Below are 27,494 nucleotides of genomic sequence, written 5' to 3'. Positions count from 1 at the left end.
AGTGAAGAAGAGAGTAATATTTCATAACTCATGAAGACATTAAGAAATAATTTTGATGTTGGTAATCTTTGGTGTTTATAAAATGCTGCTTATGTTTTATTTTTTACCTTGCTTGTGATGAATCTTTTTTTCAAAGATGTTGACATTATGTAAATCTCAAGTGGAAAATACTTCTTCCTACTCACATTACAATTCTTCAGAGCTTCCCTTAAGCAAGTGTCATTTTTGAACAGTTGACCAGTTTATTACCAGTACCCTGAACATCACCCAAGGTACAGTGGGTACTTGATATTTTTAATTAGTTAATACCAAAAGAATGAAAGTGTCATACTATCAACAATTCATTCTCCCATAGTACATTTACTGGTGGAAAGATACATTAATATACTGATGACTTCCATTAAAGGCAGAACCTTTATTATGAGCTGTTCCCTGACAGTTGCTACAGAATTGCTACAGAATCCATTCATTAGCTTGCTCTTATTCAGGGTTTACTAAATGAAAAGCACTATAAAAAGAACTGGTTTATAATTTATTTCATACTTATGATTTACTACAAATATGTATTTTGGTATGTAAGCAAGATTGAATTTGATTAGTAGACCCACAAATAAGTACACATACACGCATATATGCATGTGAAACAAGCAAAACTCACCATTTTTAGTAGTCTCAGTTATCTAGTGTGAGAGATGACAGTAAATACTTAGGATGATTGCTGTCAAGATGCTTTTCCACCTTTTTCTGGAATGAGGAAACATGATCCATTCTTAAGGCATCTGGGGTGGAAAGGTAGGCCAGAGTTTGGAAAGGTTCTATTGTTAGATACTATGATGACAGTCTGAGTGGATTTCGGGAAGCTGAGACTACCTCACTTCTCTGAGCTTGAGATTATGAAGTCATCACTAATAGGGTGACAGTTGTTTATGAAATCATTGTTAGAAAAACATGAAGGTTAAAAAACATGGAGACAAAAGCCTGACAACTCTGGTCTCATCCTGATGAGCCAGGCTTCTTTTACTAGCTAGCAAAGGTTTGGTGATAATTTTATGAATAGGGAGACAATAGAACAGCTAATTATGTGGCATCTACATGGAAGCAATACATCAAGTGTAAGGCTTGTAAAGTTGGACATAAGTGTTGAGTTTAAGTATATGCTCAGCATAATCCCTCTGAGTGTGTGCGTAGTGTTATTTGGTGTGATAAACATTTTTCTAGGACTGAAATGGTGCCAGTGTGATCCTTGGCCCTTCAAATAGGTTTCTCTAGAATTACCTCTTTGGAGACAAACCAAACAAAATGGCAGAGACAAGTTTCTCCTTTGTGGTCAGACTTACTGGGTTTAAGTCGGTAATTGAAAAGAGGTACAGAAGGATGAGTCAGATGCCCTGTCATGGCTTTCAGAAGGGCTGAAAGCACAAGGCTTTTATATTTTAATCTGCCTGCTTAAGTATTGCAGCGATTCATTAAGTTTAAGTGCTCTTCAAATCAAAACGTAAATCACCCATCTTTCTCAAAATTCTGGTTTCGATGGTGATGGAGACAGACTTCTGCATTGGAGATAGTCGGGCATACAGAAATGAGGTTTGTGCAAGGAAGTTCTAAAAGAAAAACCAGCAGCTCGCATTGAGACAGCTGCCTGGGACTCCCCCCCACCCCCCCACCCCCCCGCCCACACACACACACTAAAGCACTTTCCAGAATACCTCATCTGTGGTTTTGTTATTTTTCCCTTAGCCCCGATCCATTAACCTTATTCATATATTCCTAAAGGATGGTATACTATTCCTTGCATCATTGTTGGACCAACTAGAAAACTTTGCCCAGGAGAAACGTGGGTGCCACCGACAGATGATAAAGTTGGGTCTGAAATACATATGTAGAGGTCTGTAGGAATTGTATTTCGTAAAGGACTGCTATAGTGTGTACCTAAAGTTCACCTTTACATAGATGGGCCTCAGGCAGAGGTGACAAACAGTGCAGCCTCTGGGGCCCTGGGCGGGTTTTGTGGTTCTGTCACTGCCCCAGGGCAGAGACCTCTGCTGGCCTAGGGGACAGCGAGCGGGGCGGGGCCAGGGCGCAGCTTTGCGCTCCCGAGTGAGTCTCAGTACAGTCAGGGCTTCTGCTGGGCAGGGCCAGCTGCTGATTCTTCCAGGCGGACACCGGGGCGGCGGAGGTGGGAAAGGGTGTGTGTGGAGGGGGGAGCCACTGGGCATATAGGTGGCGGCCGCTGGTGAGAAACACCTAGCACAGGTAACAGGGTGGCGACGACCAGAGGGAGTTCCCACTGTTGAGTTCTTAAAAGAAATGAAGACTTAGGAAAGTAGCCAGGAGGGGCTGATCCGAGTCCCTGGACGCGCCTGGAGCCCCACCTTCGGCCAGAGGAAAAGCCCCGTGGGGTGGGACGTAGTCGCTGCGGAGAAACAGAAGAAAAAGCACCTCTCCACCAGCTCGCACCCCTGCGCGGGGCACCCAGCCTGCGCCCGGCTCCCTCACCCTGAGAGCCGTCTCCGCCCGGCCTCCAGAGTTCCCGGCGGGCGACCTGTCCCGAGTCCTCTCCATGGCGGCAGCCGGACCCGCAGGTTCCCGGAGCGGATTCCTCTGCGGGCAGCTCCTGCTGACCTTCACAGTGAGAGCTCTCGGGGTTACCGATCACCGGGGACAGGGAACTTGGGGGTGGAGAGGGGAGAAGGGGTAAAATTGGGGTTGAGGGTGGAAGTGGAGTTGGTGGCAGTGGGGGGGGGGGGGGGAGGGCCGACAGGAAGAGGTGCGTGCCCCGGGCGCCGGCCCCGCCGCTCCCGCGGGGCGGGCAGGGTGTCTGGGGAAGAGTAATCAGCGCGCGCGGAGAGGGACGGAGGCGGGAGCGCGAACGCCCGTCCTAAACCGTGGCCTCCGGGGACGTGCTGGGGTGGTTGCGCTGGGTTCGCCGGGGTGCGCCGGGGTGCACCAGGGCCGCTTTACTTACTTCCCACTCTTCAAGCGCCATCCCCGAGCGCACCGCCACCATGGTCTCAGGGCGGGGCTCAGGCCAACCCTAAGGCAGCCTCTGGGCCTACGGGAACCGAGACCACTAACCTCTGGGTTAAAAGGGGGCGCGCGCGCGGGCGCGCGCGCGTGTGTGTGTGTGTGTGTGTGTGTGTGCGTGTGTACTGCTGGAAGATGGCCAGTGTGGGGCCCAGCTGATCCACTGCTCTAAAGACCAAAGGTGGAAGGTGGGCGGGCTCCAAGTGACCGACGGGGTGGGCCCCATTGTTCCCTTGAGAACTTCCGTGCCAGAAATGTGGCCAGGAATGGGTCTTCTGGTTTCAGGTCTCTGGTCTTTGGAGGTGAATGGACCCCACTCGCTCTCCCTGCTTCAGTTTCTTTCCCGCTTTAAGGAACACTACAGAAAATGATCTCACCCTTGTCCCAATTTGAGGAGTCAAAGAAATGACCTTATTTGGGGCAGAGCAGCCCCAAATCCCAGGCAGGAAAGCCTAGAGCCAGAAGACAGGCAGGGCCGGAGGGGGTCCGGGAAGGTAGCCACGGGAAGCAGAGGATCAATGGTTTGCTTGTACTTTGCAGGATCTTCAGGAAAATTAGCAAGGTTCGTTTCAGGAGATGCAGAATGGGGCTGAACTTAAATACCTTTCTCCTCTTGAGTTTCCTGAGTTGGGATCAAGTGAATCCTAAGGATAACCACAATGGAGAGTCGCGTCCTTCTATGCCCAATTTGCAAAGGGTTCTTAAGTAAAATTGTAAACCAGGCGCCAGTGGCTCACACCTCTATTCCTAGTTACATGAGGTCCCAAGATGGTGGTTTGAATCCAGCCTAGGCAAGCAAATCCATGACACCTCTATCTCCAGTTACCCAATCACAAGCCAGAAGTAGAACCTGTGCCTCAGATGGTAGAATGCTAGTCTTGAACAAAAAAGAAGAGCAGAAGGCCGGGAATAAGTGAATAAGCTGAAATGGAGTCCCATTGCTTGGTCTTCTTCAGGTTCTGAAGTTTAATGGATGAGAATGAGCGAGGTAGAGAGGGCCAACTTTGGCGGTACTTCCTGATTCTACTTGGAAGATGAAAGGCCAACTTGTTCTGAGCTCTTGTATCCATGTGTCACGTCCTGGCAGCTTTACGTCATTGTGAGAAATGTGTAGCTGCCTGTGTGATTTAGTGAAGTTGAAGGATCTAAGGGGTGGGGCATCCTTTCTCTACCTGTTCTCAGTGTACTCTGGTAATCCTCCTCAGCCACAGATCAGCTTCTCTACACTTCCTAGTATTACACCACCTCCTACATGTCTTAACCACTCCAACCTCCTTCTGCCTAAATGCTTAACACAGCTTCTTTCCCGTCATCAGGGATCAACCCCGACAAATCCAAGGGACATTTTTTGTTCTTCCTACAGTCTACTATTTTATGTGTGTCCCTATACTCCTCCCTTCTCATCTTTCTGAATAACTCAGAAATGATTCCCTACCAAGTTCGTTTCTCTCCATTCTTCTGTATGAGGTTAAAAAGGTACAAGACCTGTGCTCTTAATAATTTTTTAGGTGTACTGTTAACCATAAGCTTAACGTTGTACACCAGTAGTCTAGAAGTTTTTCATCCTAACAGAAACTTTATATCTACTAAACACCAATTCCCTTTTTCTCACGCCTCAGCCCCTGGCAGGTACCTTTCTTTTCTGCTTCTGAGTTGGACTATACTCTTCTCTCTTCTCTTATATGCTGATTTCCTTGGGACTCTCTTATAGGTTCTGTCCCTTGGGAATGTACATCCTTTTACTTGGCCAACTCATATGCTTTATGGCTTAAAAATAACACTCAGATGCCAACAGATCCTAAATTAAGACTGCTGTTTCAGATATCACCATTGAACAATAGATCTTTTGTAATATATTATGCGACACAGCATTTATTATCTTTCCAAATATTGTTGTTTTCTTTTATCATCTTCATCCTAGCACCTCCTTGCTTTTCAACTGGGAATCTTCCTTCCTTACTATTTCTCTCCATAAATCCATCATTAAGTCTCATTAAATCTTGGTTCAAAGATACTTTATAGGTGTGTTTATTTGTATCAATCACTTCTGTCTACTTGCTGCTATTGTTTCTATTACTTTGTCTACTTTGCTATATTTAATTTCATAGATGGGCAGGTATCAAATCAGAATGGATACTTGAGATGGCCCAAAGAAATATTAAAAGAGTATATAATTTTAGTAAGTACTACTTTCCTCTCCATAAAACATGTATAGTACTAGACAGAGAGCTATTTTATAATAGAAGACGTTTAATGCATTAAGATTAATATTATTATAGAAATTATCAAGTAAGAATGACTTTGAGACTATTTTACAAGGCAGAGATTTGCCAGAAGGTAAGATTGGATCCCTACTTCATGTGGAATGACAAACAAAACTTCTAGCATAGAACATTTAAATGTAAAATATGATACTATGTAGGATATAGAAGAAAACATTACTAATTTCTATTCATTTGAAGTCAAACTAATGATTTTTGACCCTGATTTTTAAGTCAGTTTCTTAAATTTGAGAAAATGTATGATATAAAACCACACACATTTGTATATCTTACATGGCAAAAACATAGAAATAAAAACCCCAACCAAACTGCATAAACAATGTTAAACAAAAAGAAAGAAACTGAAAACATTTGCAAACCATATTTTAGAAGGCTTGTCTAATATGTAAAGAAACCTTACAATTTAAGAAGAAAAAGTCTAGCATGAAGAAGGGCATGAAAGATTTCTAAAACATTTAAATTGTTCCTTAAAATACAAAAAACGTGATAGCCTCAGTTACAATGAGAAGAGGTGAATTAAAAACTACAGTGAAACATCATTTCACACTTGGTAAACATTCAAAAGTTTGACAGCATGATGTGTAAGCAAGAATTCAGATAAATAGAAATTCTCATAAATTGCTGATGCACATAACAGAAAAATTCAAGTCTTCTATTGACTGCATACAGTCATGTCAAATGTACTGCATACAGTCATGTCAAATATAAGAAGAACTTGTCTGCCTCTTTTTTCCCTAACTCATCCATCTAATGCCTATGTATTTGTATAGTGATACTGCATTGTGTTAATTTAGATTTTCTAGAATCATTTAACATTTGCCAATGCTAATATCCATCGACTGCTCCTTTTTATAATGTTCCTGTCTTAAGATAACTTTTTCTATGACATTTGGATCAACTTTTTTTGTTCCAGAAAATATTCTGCTAAAATTTTATTGGCATCATAAAATTGTAATCTAATTTAATGATAATTGATATATCTATGTTGTTGATGTTTTCTTCCTATCTCAGATAATGGTATGTCTAACTACTTTTATGGACTGCTGGAATGTTTTTAGGTTTTACATGTTTCTTGTTAAATTGACATCCTTGGCATTCAAACATTTTATTGCATTTGAAAATGACTTCTTGCCACATTTTATGTGTGGGCATGAAAATTTAAACATCTGTATTTTAGAAGTTATTTCTGCTCCTGTAACTGAATTCTTTTATTATTTATGGTACCTCTTTGGTTGGCTTGCTTGGTTTCTTAGGTAAGACCCTGACAAATGCAAACAGATTTTTAGTTTTAGCTCTTCATTTGTAATTCATATGCTCTTGCCTAATGAGTCTTCAGTGTAATATGGACAACATTTAGTGACCTGTTTCTGCCAGTATTTCTTGTGATTTCACATTGGTGTTGTGATTATAATATATAAAAATCATATTGCAGAAATACTTGTGAATTCCTACTTTTTGAGAAAATAACTATAGTTATTGAACTTGGTCAACTGCCTTTCAGCATCTTTAGCAGAGATGACATCCACACATAAGTCATGATTTGACATTTTGAGAACAAAGAAGTGATAGGATTTTGGATCACAAGTTCATATAAAGGACAGATTACTTGAGGGTCCTGGGTTATTAAAAAGAAGTACTTCTCTTAAATCATAGGTGGGCCCTGTGCTTTTTCTTTTTCTTTCCTTTGTTTTTTGAGACAACACATCAGAAGTTTATTTCTGGGTTCCACTTTCTGCCCTTCCAATATTACCTGTATTTTTGTCAAACAACCTATTAGTATTATTATTATTTTGAAAGCTTTTTGGTGCTCTAGGAATTTAAAAGTGTGGTATTCTTTATTAGTTTTGGCATGGGAATTTCTGAATTACTTCACCTGCTTTCATTGGGAATGAAAATTGCTTTGTCTTGTTCTATTCTCCGCACTGCTCTAACTTACCATGTTCAAGTACAAAGCTGTTATGTAACTTATTTGCTTGAAACAAGCCTTTGGTTTCTGTTAGTTTGGTTTTCCATTGCTGCGACAAATACTTAAGAGAAACAGGGTAAAAGAAGGAAGAATTATTTTGGCTCAGGGTTTCCAAATTGGCTTAGGATTTCCAAGGTTTTGGTCCATGGCCAGCTGGCTCCTTTGCTTTTAGATCTGTGGCAAGACAGAAACATCAGGGAGAAAAAATAATGTTGCTGAGGATAACTGCTTACCGCATGGCAGCCAGGAAACAAAGTGTCAGAAAGGGCCCTGGGTAAGACAATACCCTTTAAAAACATTATTCCCTTGAACCAGGCCTTGCCTCCTTTATTTTACTACCACCCCAAATAATGCAGTCATGCCAAGAGTTTGTAAGACATTCAGACTTGTTGAGTAGGCCAAAGACTCTGGATCTAATCACCTCTCAATGATTGGGTCCACAAGCCCAGGACCAAGCCTTCTATACTTGAGTCTTCTGTTTTCATATGCAAACCATGCTGGTTTTCTTTTATCTCTAGGAAAAAGGATCCGTACAGTTTGTTATTACCATTCAAAATCTGGCTACAGCAGCACTTCTAAATCTACCTTAAATTTTTTTCCTCCTTGTAGAAGATGAATTCTATAGTCATTCTAGGTTTCTTTTTCATGGCCAAGGTCAACTCTAGGCCTTCTCATAAGATGGTCCTATTTGGAATTTAAGCACTTTCTCACCACAGCTGACTTCTCACATCATTGCTAACTTACCACTACTTTTAGACAAAGTGGGCCTCCTGTCATGGATTCTTCCCACTTTACTTGCTTTTGGATCAAATATTCTATGCAGACCATGCTTACCAATCAGTAACTATTGTGTTAACCTGGCCATTTCACACCTTCTCTATTATTATTTTAGTCTGAATCACCATCATCCCTCTCTTGGATTCCTGTTTTGGCCTCCAATTAGTCTGCTGGCTTTCATTCATGCCTCTTCATAGTCTATTCTCTCTACTCATCAGATATCCAGCATAACGACTCAGTGTAGATACCAGATGATGCCACCATGCAGCCTCTCAGCCAACCCATGCTTCTCCATACAAGCAGAGCAGAATTTGCATTTCTTACCATGACCTGTCAGACACTACTGACACTACTTGATATGTCCCTGACTGACCTTTTGTGTTATCTCCTATCAGTCTTCCCTCTTTAGCCTTTATTATAATTCTTTTGCTGTTTCTCTAAAGGTGCTGGGTCATCTACTTTTACAGCTTTCATCTGGTTTTTGCCTTATCTGGCAAAGGTTTCCTCAGTGAGGAAATTGGTCTGCTTCCTCATTTCACTCAGACACTGGTCTGCCCTTTGTCAACTCTTTTTCTGCTTTATTTTTTCCATTCTTGTCATTGCCTCTGCTATGGAATTATGTGACACTGTCCATTTTTTTTGTCTTATTATTATATGAAGTTTTTAAAAGCCAGATGTTTTTAAAGTATGACATTGATAAGATTTCTTTTTTTATTCCTCACCATTTACCTTGGCAACACTGATAAAGTTTTCTTTTTTAGGTCTTTACATTTACCTGTGATGCCTGCAAACAAGTTATACTGCATGTTCCCTCTCAACTAGATGCTGAGAAATTTATTGGTAGAGGTAAAGAAAAATGCCTATTAAAATATTGGCAAATCACAAATGGCGATGCTCTGTTAAAAGTACACTTCTAGAACGATAACTTAATTGAATGAATAATTAAACTAATACACCACATTTTTATTTGTAATATTAGAGTGTCATTCCAATGAAATCTTCTTCATTAAAAAAACATGCTTATATGAAGTAGATAAACAGGTTTAGTTTGAATAATAGAATAATTTTTAATGTTTACCTTAAATGAAAGATATGGCTATATGCTAAGTAAGCCTCTAAGAAATTCATAAATAGTACTGAAACTATTTCTTGAGTTTAGAGTTATTGTCTTTGAATTTTCATTATAGAATATTTGTACATCTTATTGCATTTTACTTTCATATAATTTTTTATCAATTATTATTATTTGTTACATAACTCAAGTGTATAAAGAAAGATCAAGACAATGACAACACAGAATATTAAGAGTATTTCACAGCAGGTATGAGGAGCTCAGTAATATGTAATAACTATTGACAGCTATATTCTGGTTCTTGTATTTTACATGTTCTTACGTGTTACTCTGTAGCTGGTTTTAGTCAATAAGGAAAAACATTTTTCATGTTTGTTTAAATAAACACTGGAATTAACACGCCTTAATTTCAAGACAAGTGTCTTTTCTATGAGAGGATATAAAACAAGCATGGGAAGTGGTGCATATGTTTGAGCACAACTTAATCACATCAGTTCATACTTCTTTTAAAACTGCTAAGTGTACAAGTAAGAGCCTAATTTGAGTATGTGGCTCTCCTGATATGCATAGATTACTGTTAAAATGTATATTGTTTTGTTTCACCTTGTGAATGACTGTCATGTATTTTTTTATAGTTAATCTGAAGGAGTGTTTTAGATCTGCAAATCTAATACATTCAAGTGATCCTGATTTCCAAATTTTAGAAGATGGTTCAGTTTATACAACAAATTCTGTTCTTTTGTCCTCGGAAAAGAGAATTTTTACCATCTTACTTTTCAACACAGAGAGCCAAGAAGAGAAGAGAATTTCTGTCCTTTTAGAGAATCAAGCAGAGGTACATAAGACTATATAAACGAAGTATAGTAATTTCATTTCTCTTGGTTTAACTAACATTACTAGTACGATGTGGAGTCATGATATCGATAGTTTGGTTTGAAAGAAAACGAATCGCGTGAAGCCGCTTTACAGTGGAAAGGGTTGTCCAGCACAGGTTATCACAGGTTACTATTCCTTCTCATTTGAGACTTAAAAGGAGATAATCTACAGCATGAAAACTGAGATCAAACACAAAGAAAAATTTTGTTCCACACTATGCATGGATTTCCAAAAAGAAGTTTTGAATATTTTTATCTCTAATAAACTCTAACTCTTGCAACTTAACATAACTTGTTAGTGTTAGGAAATAGATGACTAATTTTGCAGGAACTTTAGACCATATATGCACCATTGTGATACTCAGGATCAAAATGGGCTCCATTCAGCCACTGGCCTTTTCTTGTTGCAGTAGTCTGAGAGTTGTCCCATGTTGATCTCTCTGATGGTCCCCTGGCTCTTCTCACTTGCTGGTGGGGGGGAGGTGCTCGTGGTAAATGTAAAGGGTGCATGCTCACTTCCTTCATCTCTTTACTCCCATATTTTTGCATAGCAAAGTGGCAACATTAATTTTTTCCCCTAGGCTTCCAATTCCATCTTTTTTTCCTCCATACACTTACCAAATTATTTCCTCACAAGGAGGAAACTGTCAGGATGACAGTTAGTATGGATCTTTCTTTTTTTCAATGGTGATTTGCTATGTGGTTTTCAACCATTACCATAGTTTTACCCCTCTTCTGCTAATCCTCTTGAGAAAAAGAATGACATATCCGAGTTTTGTAGAGAATGAAATAGTCATTGATTTCATTTTTTTTCTCTCTCATTTAAATCAAGGTGGTAAAAGAAAGGTTTTCTAAAGAAAAAGTACTAAATCGTGCCAAGAGAAGATGGGCCCCAATTCCTTGTTCAATGCTAGAGAATTCCTTGGGTCCTTTCCCACTTTTCCTTCAACAGGTAAAGTTGCCTTTTTTTTTCCTGCTACGAAAGTCCATTATTTCTATTATTTAAAAGATTTGTGACATTGAATTTGCAGTTAAATTCAAATAGCCATGTAATGACTGGGCTTATTAGACATACATCAGGTTCCAGGGTTCAATGCCTAGCATCACAAAAAAGTAGGCAAAAAGTTCTATATGAGTGGATATGTATATCAGATTTTTTGTATGAGGGTAAATCTGTTTTCTTATATGTACTTTTTGCAGGTTTTGTCATGAAAAGGCTATCTATAAAATGGTTAAACCTATTTAGCTCTCTGAAGCATACTTTCTGTTCCTGTCTCTGTCTTTGTCTCTGTTCCTCTCTCCTTTTGTGACACCAGTACTGAGGCTTGAACTCTTCGATTTTTCAGCACTAGGCCGATAGTCTGCTACTTGAACCACATCTCCACTGCTTTTTTTTTCTTTTAAATGCTGGTCCTGAGGCTTAAACTCAGGGCTTAGACACTGTTCTTGAGAATTTTTAGCTCAAAACAAGCCATGCCTCCACTTCCACCTTTTTTGGTGGTTAATTAGAGACAAGTGTCACATAGACTTTCCTCCCCAGGGCTGGCTTCGAACCACAGTGCTCAGATCTTAGCCTCCAAGGTAGCTAGGATTATAAGTATGACCCACCAATGTCAGGCTCACTTCTGATTTTTTTTTTTAATGTTTAACTGGGATAAAAATCATATGACTTTCCTGCTTGGACTGACTGAGAACTTCAATCCTCTGATCTCAGCCTGTCAAGATGGCAGGTATCCATCACACGCACCCAGCTTACATGCTTCTTTTTTTTTGGAGGGGAGGTCCAGTCGTGGGGCCTGAACTCTGAGCCTGGGCGCTGTCCCTCAGCGCTTCAGCTCAAGGCTAGCGCTCTACCACTTGAGCCACAGCGCCACTTCTGGCTTTTTTCTTTTTTCTTATGTGGTGCTGAGGAATGGAACCCAGGGCCTCAGGCATGCAAGACAAGCGCTCTACCACTGAGCCACCTTCCCAGCCCCTACATGTTTCTTCAGTGAATTTAAAAAAATGAATAAATAAACAAGGGTATTTCTTAGGAAATTCTAAAATACCTTCAATTGCTGTGAAGGAGGATATATATGGTTTTCTATTGCTTATAACTAGTTTGAGTCCTTAACACATTGGATCCACATCTTCTGTTTCTCTCTTGAATTTATTGGGGGACTTCCTGAAAATCTGGCCTTCTTCTACTACTAGAAGGCAATATAAATCAGTTTCAGAACTGAGTTTCTTAATATTCACTTTGTGCAATGATGAGAGGGGACATTCCTTTATACTCTACTAACACTTTTAATAAGGCTGAGAGGAAAGCTGTTTAACGTTGAGAAAGAAACTGTTAGGAAATAATCGTGTTAGTCATCCTGCTATAATGATAGTCAAGCTCTTACTGAGAGGGTGAAAACAGTTTGGAAATAAGTTGTTTTCTGAATCAAGGACCAAAATGTCACCCTTACAAGATATTATTTCATTTTGGGGGGAGGGGGTCTGGTCATGGGGCCTGAACTCTGGGCCTGAGCACTGTCCCTCAGCTCTTCAGCTCAAGGCTAGTGCTCTACCACTTGAGCCACAGTACCACTTCCTGCTTTTTCTGCTTATGTGGTGCTGAGGAATTGAACCCAGGGCCTCATGCATGCAAGGCAAACACTCTACCACTGAGCCACCTTCCCAGCCCCAATTATTATTTCATTTTTTATTCTATTCCTCCCTCCGCACTCAACTCTGATAAGGAAGATGCAGACAGATGATAAAACCTCATTGAGAAATTTATTTTCCAACTTTTTTTTTCTGTTGCTGGTACAAAGGTATGAATTCAGGGCCTTACTTGTTTGGTAGTGCTCTACCTCTTAAGCCATGCTTTTAGCCTGTTTTTTGTTGGTCATTTTGAAGGCAGAATCGCTCAGATATTTCTGCTTGGTTTCCAAATTTCAGTCTTCTAGAATCCAGTCTCTTGAATAACAAGATTACAGATGTAAGCTGCTTGATTTTTTAAATTTTATATTATTTTTTATTTTTTGGAAGTGAGATAGGATCTCACTGTGTTGCTCAACTGGCCTTGAATTTGAGATCCTCCTGCTCTTGCCTCTTAAATTACTGGGATTACAGGTATGAGCCATCACATGTGGTTAAACTCAGTTTCTTAATGTTTTCTCAAACACTATAAATCCTCTATGGGTTTTCTTTAATGACAATAGGATATTTTGTGATTATTTTGTTTTTTTAGTACCAGAAAAAAAGGTTTTGAACTTTGGTTCACATAGATATCATTCAGTTTTAAAAAATATTTCTTAGTCTGAAAGTCTAAGATGTAAGTACATTTTTAGTCCATGTTTTACTCTTGAAATTTGTCTATTCTGAGGTCTCCTCGTTTATTGATTTTTTATTGATATGTAATACTAAAGAGGAAACTTATTATAGTAAAAATGGACATGTGATTGCATGAATATATGAAACAAACTTTGTCTTATGTTTATAATGCCTATTCTCCAGGTTCAGTCTGACACAGCACAAAACTACACTATCTACTATTCCATAAGAGGACCTGGAGTAGACAAAGAGCCCCTAAATTTATTTTATGTGGAAAGAGATACTGGCAATCTGTATTGTACTGGCCCAGTTGATCGTGAGCAGTATGAATCTTTTGAGGTAATGTCTAAAGTGTGTGCATTAAACTTGGCCATTTGGTCTCTCAGCAATTGACTTGCATTTTCTATTTTCTGAAATGGTTATTGATGTGCTGGCATAATAATAAGTTGAAACAAAAATAACTTAAGTAGAATAAGTAAAATTAGATTCTGATAGATGGTTTCTGGTGCTATTGGTTTACTATTTATTTGGATTTTCTTTTTAAAAGAAAAAAATCAGCACCATTTTGAAGAGTTGTTATCTAGTTTGTAGAAAAGATTTGTGAAGTTCTGTGTAAGTTTAGATACCAAAGAGGGTAAAGGGCTCAAAGTTTCATGAATACCTTTTCACTGTAGAAAAGTAACTTTAAGTGAGCAGTTAAGGAATGTAGGCAGTATTTAATCGGGTTTAAGTCTTTTAAGTATCTGGTTAACTTTCCATGGTGACATGTGAGTTCATGGTTTGATGTTTCAACAGGACCTGATTATCTTGCTTAACTCAATTTTACTTATTTTCCGTCAAATTTGGGTGCATGAATCACTGCTTAGGAAACCAAATTAATTAAGGTAATAGATATGCAAGCTTTGAATTACGTATTTAGGTTTAGAATTTGTACATAAGATGTTAAGAATGTTAAGTCTACTGGTTTTAAATAGTAATTAGTAGAAATATCTGAATGGAAATTCATGTTGTAAAACTAAAAGTCATAGGTTATACAACTTATTATGTTTATTATATAACTTACAACCATTGTTAAGTTCTATTTCTGCTTTTTAACTTAAAAACTGAAAAGGAAGAGACATCTAAGTATAGTCATCTACGTATAACTACTGAAATAACTTAAAATCCTATCTACTAGAAAATAAGATAATATCCCTACATAGAAAGATCCAGAAAGTTTTAGTGTAAGTCCATGCTATCTGAACCTCTCAAACAAAACAATACACAATCTGCAAGACTATTCTGGGAAAAATAACAAAGAAACTTCATGAACAATGCACTGCAATGACAAGGAAATGCAAATGATCTATGCTGTTATATTAGATAACTTCAAACATAACACTGTGCTGCACCATGAAATGCTAGCTAACTTTTGGCATCAAAAATACTAATAAAATAAGACAAATGGAAAGATGAACACAGCAATTCTGAGCATCTTTGAGCCAGATTTTATTTTAAAGGGTCGTTTTTTTGGCGGCAGGGGTCGGGGGAGTCTACAGGAGTAGGGAACTAGCACAGAGATAGAACACATGTATAACATGTATGAATCATTCTCTTCCTTCTCCAATACCACAGATGAAAGAGATTATTTTTTGCTCTCTTCACAGATCACTGCCTTTGCTACCACTCCAGACGGCTACACACCAGAGTACCCACTGCCTCTCGTGATCAAAGTAGAGGATGAAAATGATAACTACCCAATTTTTACTGAATCAACATATGTTTTCATGGTTTTTGAAAACTGCCCAGTTGGTGAGCATCTACTCTAGTGATATAATTTAAATGTGTTTCCATGTTGGCCACTGAGAAGTAGTATTAATAATGTGGGGGAAAGAACACGGAGGGGCATTTCACTGTGTGATTCTCTATCTATGTGTTCACGCTTGGGGAAGTTTCCTAGTTGGGACAAACTTCTATCTCCTCATCTATAAAATGGATTCTCTACATGCCAGATTATTATGAAGACTATAAGTATCATAAGGAATACTAAGCATAGTACTTCAAAAATAGGAGTTAAACATTGTTTCTTGATTGATTTCTTTGGAAATAAAATGCCTATCAAATTTAAGTTTTCAGACAATTTTTTTTTCTGTCATAGTGAGGTTTAGGTACAAGATTTTTGCTCTTTCCCTTGGTCTATTTTGAATGCTATCACTTTATGAATGTTAATACTATTTTCCCTTGCCAAATATAGTAGCTTTTATCTAGAATGAATGATACATATTAAAATTTCTAGCAGCTGTAGGATGAATTTTTCTAGAACAGCCATAATGTGATAACCAAAAAATACATTGTATAGCCCAATTTTCTAAATTCATTTTCTTGTCTAAGACTGGATGACAGATGTCATATGTGTGCAATTTCTGTTAAGAAATATTTGGAGTTAGCACTATGAAGACTAGCTTTTTTTCCTGTCAAGATTTCAGGGAAGCTGAGTTTAAAATTACATAATTTATTTGATTAATCTTTTATTTCCTTTTAAAATTGCAATGATTAAATGAGAAGCCATTGTATGAAAAACTTCAGTAATCTTTAAGAATGACCTATAAGCTATTTGCTATACTTATTAAGTATAATGAATATTGCTCAATAAGGGTTTATCTGTTCATGTGTGCTTTCTCTTCTGTAAGGAAACCTTCTGAATGCCCATTTGTTAATCTGCAAGAAATAAAACTTAAGAAACAATAAAAAAAATAAGAGTTAATAAGAGTTGCTTTGCAGTGAGGTGTTGATGGCTCATAACTGTAATTCTACGTACTCAGAAGGGTGAGATCTGAGGATCATGGTTTGAAGCCAGCCTGACAGGAAAGTCCATGCATCTCTGATCTGTAATTAACCGGCAATAAACTAGAAGTAGAAGTTGGGGCCCAAGTGGTAGGTCATAAACCTGGAGTAAAACTGCTCAGGAACAGTACCCATCCCTGAGCTGAAACCCCAGTATGAACTCTCTCTCTCTCTCTCTCTCTCTTTCTGTCTGTCTGTCTGTGTGTCTGTCTGTCTCTTTCTCTCTGTCTCTCTTTCTCACACACACACACAAATGCACACACACACATGCACACACACAGTAGTTGCTTTGCTTTCTTTGGGAGGTAAAGTGAGTGCTTTTAAGAGAACATATTGCAAAAAAAGTAGTCTTTCAGCAATTGGATAGTCTTGAAACTAAGTGCTGATGTATGTAATAATTGAATGAGTGCCAATATTCTCATCATAATTGTAATAGTTATTGTGAACAATACAAATTTTTTCTTAATCTTGTAAAAATGGCTCATTTTAGCTGGACATCAAAATGTAGTTTTTGGGATTTTCTCTTCCTAATTCAACCAATAATTATCAGAGAAAATTTACTCATATAGTTAATCTAAATGAATACTTGCAAATAGATAAAGGCCAAAAATAATTCAAATGTGTGTGTGTGTGTGTGTGTGTGTGTGTGTGTGTGTATGCATGTGTAGGCATGTGCATGTGCATACAATTGAACTCAGGGCATCATGCTCTGTCTTAGTTTTGTTTTTCTTAAGACTGGTGCACTGCCATTTGAGCCACACTTCCATTTCTTACTTTTTCCTGGGTAGTTGGAATTACGAGTCTCTTGGATTTGTTTGTATGAGCTAGCTTTGCATGGAATCCTCAGACCTCAGCCTCCTGAGAAACTGGGATTACATATAGGTATGAGACACGAGCTCCCAGTACTGAATTTCTTAGCTTAGAAATGTATAGAGATATTTAATATTAATGTTTATAGGATCATAGAGCAAAATTGAATATGATCACCAAATTCCAAAGGGTAAACATATTTAAAAGGCCATGATACTTTGTGCAGAGGTCTGAAATGTACACCATCTCTGATCCTGGGAAATAAAATAGTCCAGGACTTTCTGAGGTGGGCAAAGAGTCCAAAAACGTCCAAAAGTTTGAATATGTGAACATCTTGGAAATTAACTAGGAATTTTTCACATGTAGGCTCTTCTGTGGGGCAGGTGTGTGCAACTGATAAAGATGAGCCTGACACTATGCACACACGCCTAAGGTACACCATCCTTGAGCAGATACCACCCTCCCCCACGCTGTTCACCATGCATCCGACTACAGGAGTTATCACTACAACGTCATCTCAACTCGACAGAGAGGTAACATAAATGCCAACACATTAACCTTGTTTATGACTGGGTTAGTTAAGAGTCCAACTTAATTAGCCCTAATCTGAATATCTGAAATCTGAAATTCTCCTAGATCTCATTTTCTGTGTGTAGGTGTGATGTAAGAAGTAGATCTATTCAGATCAGGTATGAAACAGTCAAAGCACAGAGATAATGAAAATATTGGAATAAGGCCTATCACCAAAGTATCTCATTGTGTGTAGGTAAAAATTTCATTATCAGAAAAAGTCTCAGATTCAAAAGACTTTCGTCCATTAGCATTAAAGATAAGGGACCTTCAGTTTGCACCTGGATATTTCTGTGTGTCATCTGCAGAACTGCTTTTGAAAAATATGATGCATATAAGAAAATTAGGAAAATTTTAATCTCAAATATATTAAGTGAAATCATTTTTTTTAGAAAATAATCACATGCTGGTTTTAAACTGGCATTTAGTTTGTTTTGGAGTTTTACAGTTCATGAAACCAAATATTCTCATATGAACATATTTTGAATAGGAAACATAGGAAATATTAACTGTAAAACTTGTGGAAAAGTGCAGACATGTGCTATCCACAGAGAGGAATTTTGTCTGTGTGATTACTCCAACAGCATCATGTCTGCTCTTCCCCTTACACAGATGCAAAAAAATAAAATAAAAACCTGTCTCTCTTTGGTTTCTCATTTGCAATACCTTTAGGTGTTTTGTAGACATATAATAACAAGAGCAAAACTTCCTTCCCTTGATTTATCAGCCAATTGATTTTTCGCAATAAATGTCAACTCATTACAAAGAAAATATGCATTCCATCCTTTTAAAATAAAACAGCAGGAGATATAAATGAATCTTTACAGGCCATTATATTTCAAGTCTATACAAGTGGTAGATTATGAGGGAGGAGTAAACCAGGAAAACCACGTGTTCAAAAAGCATAGAGAGAAAGTTGAATGTTTCACCGCATGTAAACAAGAACGTAATTTACAGAAAATAGATGGCTTTGTAAAAAAGGATGAACATTCAGGCTGGAGCTGGTTTTCCTACGTGATTTTGTCTTAGAAAGAAAGATGAATTAAACGGAAAAGGGAATCATTACAGTTGTGAAGTGAAATACTAGGTAGAGGTATTTCCCACTGCCTAAGACAGTACTATTTCTGGATCTGAGAAAAGAAAGAAAATCTCCTCTGTCTCAATCTAGAAGGCATTATTATGTTGTATGGGAAATTCTGAAAGCCACATTCTGTTCCCCATCCAAATAAAAATTTACGTACCTCAAATCTATATTTTCATATTTATTTAATGATATTTCTACAAATCTTAAGTATCTACTTTGTCACAGGAGGATATTTCACCTTACTATCTTACAAGATTGTTGTAGAAATCACAGTTAGATATCCTGGAATATAGGAATGCATTTTTGTAAAGATAAGGATTTTGATTAATTACCAGGAAATTGTAAGGCTAGTTATGACTGTAACTCTTATTCTGTTGAATAATAACAAAATCTATTGACAATACAGTCTTTGAATGGGTAGCATTTTATACTGACTGAAAGTTACTAGTGTGAGAAAATTTTTCATTCAGTACTTGAATGCTATGAAATTTGCTAATTGTTAATTCAAGGAGATTAGCATATAAGTTGATTTCCTTTGTAATGTTGCTGCTTTACCCTGATCATTAGCTTTCTTCTATGTTTTCAGTTAGTTGAAAAATATCAGTTGAAAATAAAAGTACAAGATATGGACGGTCAGTATTTTGGTTTGAAGACAACTGCAGCTTGTGTCATTAATATTGGAGACGTGAATGACAACTTGCCAACATTTACCCGTACTTCTGTAAGTGTATGGTGCTTATACAAGGAAAATGTATAAACTAGTAGTAATTGTTAAACACACACATCTCTATCCATGCCTCCTGATTTAAGATAGAACAGTCACCCTGGGATATAATCATAAATTGTTGTTACGACTTTAAAGTCATGTGAACATAGTACTTTAGAAGATGGAAGAACCGAGCTTGCTTCACATGCTAGTCTATTTTTGTGAGGGCTAATGAACTTGTTTCTCTTTTCTATTATTTTAGTATATGACATCAGTGGAAGAAAATACAATTGATGTGGAAATCTTACGTGTGTCTGTTGAGGATAAAGATTTAGTTGGTACTCCGAATTGGAGAGCTAATTATACAATCTTAACAGGCAATGAAAATGGAAATTTTAAAATTGTAACAGATCCCAAAACCAATGAAGGAGTTTTGTGTGTTGTTAAGGTAAGAATTTAAGAGTTTGTAATTTATAATTTATAATATCATAGAATAACATACTAGGATATAATGGAGAGAAAGATAATTCTGTTAAATGTGGGAATCAAATAGTAATAAAGTGTAATGTCAATAAACTTTTGTATTTACTGGTCCCTTCCCCTTTAAAAGGCATTTATAAAATTTAAAAAAAGGGTTTTTTACTATTCGGATACTATGCTAATTGAGGGATTCTGTTTTCTCCACCGCTGTCATACATGTAGGCACCTGTTAAATGTTCCCATGAATACTCTTGATGAATTTCATGCCTATGTCCAAATTTAGCAAGTCATACTGCATTGAAATAATATTGCCAGCTATTAAATGCTTGATCTGTTTTTCATCACACTTGCTTTGGCAGCCATTGAACTACGAAGAAAGACAACAGATGACTCTGCAAATCGGGGTGGTTAATGAGGCTCCATACACTAGAGATTCTGGTTCTCGTCTGGCCATGAGCACAGCCACGGTTACTGTGACAGTAGTAAACCAGGATGAGGGGCCTGAGTGCAGACCCCCAACACAAATTGTCCGAATTAAAGAAAACTCACCCCCAGGAACAAGAAGCAATGGCTACAGAGCTTATGACCCAGAGGGAAGAAGTGACCATGGCATAAGGTATTCAAAGTTCTGGGGTTCTTCCTGCAACATGTTCTGGGGTTTAGGAATCTATAGCTCATTTTGATATCTGCTTTGTATGTGGCTTACATTTTTTAATAGTTTAATTCCTCACTCTTAAAAGGTATAAGAAATTAAGTGATCCCAAAGGGTGGGTCACCATTGATGAAAATTCAGGATCAATCAAAGTTTTCCGAAGCTTGGATAGAGAAGCTGAGACCATCAGAAACGGCATTTATAACATTACAGTTCTCGCACTGGATAAAGGTAAGAAATTTGTTTTCAGCACAGCTGTGTACATCTTCTGCTATGTATTTCCTAGTTTTAAACACACGCACACATACACACACACATCTGTAGTACTGGGAGCTAAGGCCAAACCCAGGGTTTACATGTGCTAGACAAGTGCTCTAGCCCTGCACCACTTCTGGTTATTTCTGCTTATGTGGTGCTGAGGAATCAAACCCAGGGCCTCATGCATTCAAGGCAAGCGCTCTACCACTGAGCCACCTTCCCAGCCCCTTTAATTGCTTTTTATATGTACAATAAATTGTCAGCTCTCTAGTCTAGCTTTCATAGATCCTACCCATTCTCTCTAGTGTCAGTGTTCATCTTCCTTCTTCATTTTCTCCAGATTATTGAGATGTATAAAATGCCTTCCCACTTCTTCACATATTTTTATTTCTTAAAAAATATAATTGAAGCACCATATGTAGCTTATAGCTGCTTTTGTCACTGTAATCTATGCCTTCTAAGAACAAATAAGCATATTTTAATTTTATTATGTATAATTTCCTGGTGAAAACTGAATCAATAAAAAAACACATTATGTTTCCCTTTTGTCTAGATGGAAGAAGTTGTACTGGGACCCTGGGAATTGTACTTGAAGATGTGAATGATAATGGCCCATTCATTCCTCAGAAGACAGTGGTGATCTGCAAGGCCACCATGACCTCTGCAGAGATTGTTGCTATTGATCCTGATGAGCCTGAAAATGGCCCACCCTTTGACTTTAGTTTGGAGAGTTCTGACTCCGGAGTACAACGAACTTGGAGATTGGCAAGAATTAATGGTATGTGTTTGTAGTCACGGCTTTTGTTGTGTCACCATCCAGATGTGTAAAACACATATTTTTCCTTGATAAAATAGAGGAATAATTCTCTGTGTAGGATCCACTAGTGAAGAAGGCACATGTTTCTCAGTTTATGTGAAGGGCAGTAAGCCTCTCTACTCTAGTGTTAGCCTCTCGCTCCCAGAATTCTCTTAGAGGGTTCCTGACTTTTTATTCCTGCTCCAATGCTTACAGAGTTACATTCTTAACATAGTAATAACATCCGGGATCATGAGGGACTTCCCCCTTGTGTCAGGTTGGTTTCCCAGGAAGTGAACTGAGTCAGCTATCTCAGGCAGAATGTTTATTAAGGAATTTGTTTGGGATGAAGAGTTGTAATAATAGCAGAGGAAGCAAGATTGGATAAAAGGAGAAGTCAGGCTTCAGTATAGTTCAAATGATGGGGCCTCAGATGGCCGCAAGGGGCATCTTGAATTAAATGGCCATTTAGAGTAATCCACTGTTTAGCTGGGCTAGGCATGAGCTCTGCCACTGAGTTATACCCTTAGCCCCCAACTGTTAGTTCTCAAGAGTTTCTGTTGGGTGAACTCTTCTACAAGTCTGGGAAACACCAAGTTAAGAACCAATCCAACAGAGGCTTTGAAGTTGGATAGGCTTAGTGTCAAATGCTGGTCCCACCAGTTATTAGTTGTGTAACTCTAGGCATGTGATTTATCCTCTTTCAGCATCAGTTAACCCAAGTGTAAAATGGGATTCTTTGAGAAAGTCAATGAGAGGATTAATGAACTAGACCATGGTCCCCTATGAGTCACAACTTAGACTTTGTTAATCTCATTATTTATGATAAGTTCTTACACAATAGATCTGACAGGTTAACAGTAATTTCTCTTAAAAAATCTTAACTCACTGGTTTCTTTGCTTAAGAATTTAGAGCTTCAAAGACTATACAAAATACTAGAATTCTTCACTAGATAGTTAAGTGAGAAATGGATTATTGTCTGACATGGTCATCTACATTTAAACTTACATAAGGTTCTCTGCCTGAACCCAGGGCTATACTCTTCTCTTTACTTCTTACTGTTGATCTGAAAACATGTATCAAAATGATTGATCCCAGTATTCTTTGGGAAGAAGAGATGCAATTACAATAAGCTAACTTATGATCTTCTAGTATGTTCTCAGTAAGGTGTGCTTGAAGTTCTCAGAAATGAGTCTCTGACAATAAATTACAAGTTTTCATGTTTATTTGCCATAATGTATGAAAACAAGTTAAAGGGAAACACTCAAAATCTCAATCTACTAATCTCTGATGGAACACATTTAAAGGAATATATAGATCAGTTTAATTGAACATTTTAAACGTATGATTAAAAAATAAAATCCTTTAACAAGTCTTGTTGCTTATCACAGGGAGGATTTGTTTATGAGCAGATAACATGTGTTATACAAGAACCCAATGATCTTTGTAAGGGATATCATAGCCAAGTAATAGTAGCTCAGATTGAAAAGCTGTGGTTCTAGGCCATCCTATCTCAACAGGAACACCCCCCCACACACACACTCACAAAACTGGATATGGTGTTATACATCTGTCATCCCTGCTTTAGCTGGAAACAAAATAGGATGGATGAAGTTGATGCTGATCCTGGGGGAAAGTTGAAACCCTATTACAGGCATGAATCAAGCAAGAGAACACCTGCTTAGCAAGCTCAAAACCCTGATTTGAAATCTCGGCACTAGTGAAAAAAAAAAGGCTGTAACAATAGAAGAAAAAAAAAACACCACCAAAACCAATAACAACAACAACAAAGAATGAGGCAGCGGTGTGGACAAACTTCTGTGTAAACTATGATGTAATGTGTTTACAATGGCTGTGGATATTAACATGGATAGTGTTTTGGCATTTGCACCAACCCATCATAAAGAGTGTCAATAGGGAATAGGAGGTGTGGTTCAAATGGTGGCATTCCAGCCCTGAGCAGTAAAAACTGAATCGGAGCACAAAGTGAATTCAAACCTTGGTTCTAATGTGCTCTGTCTGTGTCTGTCTGTCTGTCTGTCTGTCTGTCTGTCTGTCTGTGTCTCTCTCTCTCTCACACACACACACACACATCCATCTGTAGGGAAATACAGTAGCTCTTCCATAAGTCATTTTTTTATGCTCACATAAAATTAGTCATCTGTAATGCTGGGTGTCATTTTTTTTCTCTTTCAGATACAGCAGCACGTCTTTCTTATCAGAATGATCCTCCATTTGGGTCTTATGAAGTTCCAATCCGAGTTTCAGATAGACTAGGCCTGTCTACAGTCACATCACTGAATGTCATTATATGTGACTGTATTACTCCAAGTGACTGTGCCACTCGCTCAAGGGAAAGATCAGGCAATGGAGACGTAAGACTTGGACCGTGGGCCATCCTTGCAATCCTGTTGGGCATAGCAATGCTATTTTGTAAGTACTTGCTTGAGTTTAAACAAAAGCCTTTACAGTATCTTCAGAAACCTCTTAGAATCATCATTATTATCTGTAGCTGATCATTTGTGGATTCGTAGTTCAATTAAGTACACAGCATGTTTAACACACAATTTTAGTATATTTATGTATGTGCATGTATATATATCAATATATCTTTAGTGTCTTCTCATCATACACATAGAATTCCAAGTAGAAAAGGAACATGTGATGCATACATAGTATGTACTTCTTTGATACAATCATATTTACATACTCTACATGGCCATTGTTTATGACCAATTGCTTTATAATCTATCTATATTACTCATTTTAATTCCTAACTTCACCATACTTAATGATAGACTTAAGTATGTGCTTTTTTTCTTCCTACAGGTATTCTATTTACATTAGTTTGTGGGACTTCTGGGACAACCAAACAAGTAAAAACACTTCCTGATGACCTACCCCAGCAAAACCTGCTTGTATCAAATACTGAAGCTCCAGGAGATGATAAAGTGGTAAGTCTCCTGTCTTTTTGAAATAAATACCAATATGTATTGTCCTGTAATCTATATCCCCTCCAAAGTAATTTGATCTGAGCAAGTTAACTGGTGTCAGTTAACTTTTCCTAAAATAGCACTCTTCCTAAGGAACAGATAAAATGATTTTTATTCCTATGGTGAGATTTGATTTTTCAACTGGGCTACATAGCATTATTTAATAGCCCAAAATCTTTTAACCATGCCATTATTATTATGACTTCAAGTGTTTCATGGTTTTAATGTTAGACCTGACTTTTGTGGGTTTTTTTGTTGTTGTTTTTTTTTAATCACTTAAAATGCTGCTCAGGCTGAACTATACTGAATTTAATTAGAGATCACCAGGATAATTGTTTTAAATTTTTTTCCGGCAACAGCAATAACATCACTTGAGACTTTGATCGTCCTGGGAAGAAGTTTAATGGGATCTCGCTGGCTGTGATGTGGGTTAGAAAGGAGCCTAAGGCGGAATATCTGAAGCAGCAATGTTACCATCTCTCTATAGCTCTGAGTTTTTTTTTTTTTTAGCCTAATGCATGGAAGAAGAGCAAGTAGATTCTCTGTGAGGAGCGTAATTGATGATCAGAGAAAATAGTTTTATAAAACAAAATCATGATGGTTCTCTAGAAAGAGATTTTATTAAAACACTTAAATTACATGACAATGCCCAACACACAACCTAGAAAACTAGTAGCCAAAGTTTCGACATTCTGCTATTTTTCTTCTGCCTAGTTTATTGTTTACATTTATCTAGAGTGCAAGGATTTGTGATCATAGCTAATTTTTATAGCCGTCTCATTCTTTTAAGGTTGAAGAGGATTACATTAGACACAATGTGAATTAACACAAAAGCAAAAATTGACCTTTACTTCTGTTGCTGCTCTAGTCAGGCCCAAGGGAATGTATTAAAATAAGATACCCAGGGGTGAGATGCTGGCAGAATACGAATAAAGTTGGGAATCCAAAGAAAGAAGGAATATACATTGAGCCATCTGTTTTACCTTCAAGTGTCAACCATTGGCGTTTGCAATCTGCTTACTGTGTTAAGACACTGTGTTAACCAATAAGATTGCAGTAGCCAGGTACTCAAGATTGAGAAGACACCTTTAGCTCCTGCCTGCCCTCAGAGCGCTTATCTTTGAGCGCACAAACAAATCAAGGCGTTGTCTTCTTCATGGTGTTCTTTTTCATATTTTTTTTGTCGGTGTTTATTTCCTCAACGCAAATTATTCCTCATTACAGTACTCTACAAATGGCTTCACGACCCACACAGTGGGCATGTCTGGCCAGGGAATTTGTGGCACATTGGGACCAGCAGTCAAAAACGGAGGGCAAGAGACTATTGAGATGATGAAGGGAGGACAGCAGACCTTGGACACCTGCCGGGTGGCGACTGGTCATCACCACACCCTGGATTCCTGCAGAGGAGGACACGTGGAGACAGACAACTGCAGATACAATTACTCGGAATGGTACAGTTTCACCCAGCCCCGCCTCTGTGAAGTGAGTTTCATTAAGTCTCCTAGAAAGCTCTGTAATATTCCCACTTAGTATTTATTTAGACCTTTATATTTGCATGGTAACTATTTATTAAAAGGCTATTTTGTCTTTGCTATAGTTATGTTCAGATTTAAGTGATTATTTACTTGTCTTTGGCTTTATGCTCTTAGTGAAATACAAGGTTATTCTTTCAGGGTTTAGTACATCGGATGATATGTTCTTGTTTTTGTTTTTAAACCACAAAAGATGATACAACACCACATCAATGTGTATCATCTCTAGGCCTATCTGGGACAATCTGAGCCTACATCCCATTTGAATATAACTCTATAGATGTTTTTCACTTTCAGCCATCATTTTGAAAGGGGGAAATCAGTCGTTACTTAACATGAACCCTTGTATACTTGCGACCACGTGTGACTTTTAGAAGCGTGCTTAGATGCTGAATTTGTAGTTTGATTTAATGATACACACCAATCATGTGCATTTTTTACATGTAGGAATCCATTAGAGGACACACTCTGATTAAAAATTAAACAAGGAAAGGTAAATCAAAGCAATTACTTTCATGTTAGTAAGTTTTGGTGTTTAAAATAATAATAATAAAATATGTTGTGTTTTTCCCCTTGGCAGAAGGTGCACCTGTGCAACGAAGATGACAATGATAAGCACGCTCAAGACTATGTCCTCACATATAGCTATGAAGGAAAAGGATCCTTGGCAGGTTCTATAAGTTGCTGCAGTGACCAACAGCAAGAAGATGGGCTTGAATTTTTGAATAATTTGGAGCCCAAGTTTAGTACATTAGCAGAAGCATGTGTAAAGAGATGATCATATTCTATAAATCAAGAAAAGTCAGCTGTGTTACCATCTCGTCTCCTCTGAATTATAAAATAGGATTTTCAAAAAATAGAAGATATAGCCAGGCACTGGTGGCTCATACCTGTAACCTCAGCTACTCAGGAGAGCTGCAATCTGAGGATTCACAGTTCGAAGCCAGTCTGGCCAGGAAAGTCTGTGAGACTTTTATCTCCAATTAGCTGCCCAAAAGCTGGAAATGAAATTGTGGCTCACGTTGTAGGGCACTAGCTGTGAGCAAAAAAGCTGAGGAGTGCCCAGGCCTTTAGTTCAAGCTCCAGGACCAGCAAAAAAAAAAGAAAAGAAAATAGAAGATGTTATATTTGATAGTTTGTTTCCTAAATTTTGTAGAAGCCTCTTTGGCTAAAGGTATATTTATAGAGAAACTCTGTAAAATAAGTACACAAATTTCTATTTTTGCATAAGTCTCAATTACCTGTCTTTCACACAAGTAGATCTATCTACAAATGGAAAATTCAAGGAAATTTGTATTTTTGTTTACATTTGGGCAAAGTGACTACAGCCAATCTATAGTGCAATAAAATTTAGTTAAATGTTCAACCTGTATTGATAGACTACTTGAAGTATAACCTAATTGGAGATGGTAAGAGAATATTATCTGCAGGAAACAGATGAGACAATTGCTTGAATGGTGCTCAGATACTTGTTTTCCTAAGCATCCTAA

The 27,494-nt window shown here is 37.9% G+C and overlaps 1 protein-coding gene across 1 annotated transcript; it reads left to right on the top strand.

The window, feature by feature from the left end:
- Window positions 1-2,419: 2,419 nt before the first annotated feature.
- On the top strand, window positions 2,420-26,942 carry Dsc2 (desmocollin 2). The gene is made up of 16 exons (XM_042675117.1): window positions 2,420-2,629; window positions 8,811-8,895; window positions 9,757-9,956; window positions 10,829-10,948; window positions 13,480-13,635; window positions 14,943-15,087; window positions 17,296-17,462; window positions 19,170-19,304; window positions 19,552-19,737; window positions 20,129-20,385; window positions 20,510-20,652; window positions 21,233-21,457; window positions 23,673-23,909; window positions 24,306-24,430; window positions 25,694-25,954; window positions 26,585-26,942. Exons 1-16 carry the CDS (start codon window positions 2,561-2,563, stop codon window positions 26,780-26,782), a joined length of 2,709 nt encoding a protein of 902 aa, XP_042531051.1. The 5' UTR covers window positions 2,420-2,560; the 3' UTR covers window positions 26,783-26,942.
- The last annotated feature ends 552 nt before the right edge of the window (window positions 26,943-27,494 follow it).

Source organism: Dipodomys spectabilis, unplaced genomic scaffold (genome assembly GCF_019054845.1).
Source record: "Dipodomys spectabilis isolate Male_0828 unplaced genomic scaffold, ASM1905484v1 ptg000024l, whole genome shotgun sequence".
Lineage (NCBI taxonomy): Eukaryota > Metazoa > Chordata > Mammalia > Rodentia > Heteromyidae > Dipodomys > Dipodomys spectabilis.
Note: the sequence above shows the minus strand (reverse complement) of the source record. Positions and strands in the feature narration are given on the sequence as shown.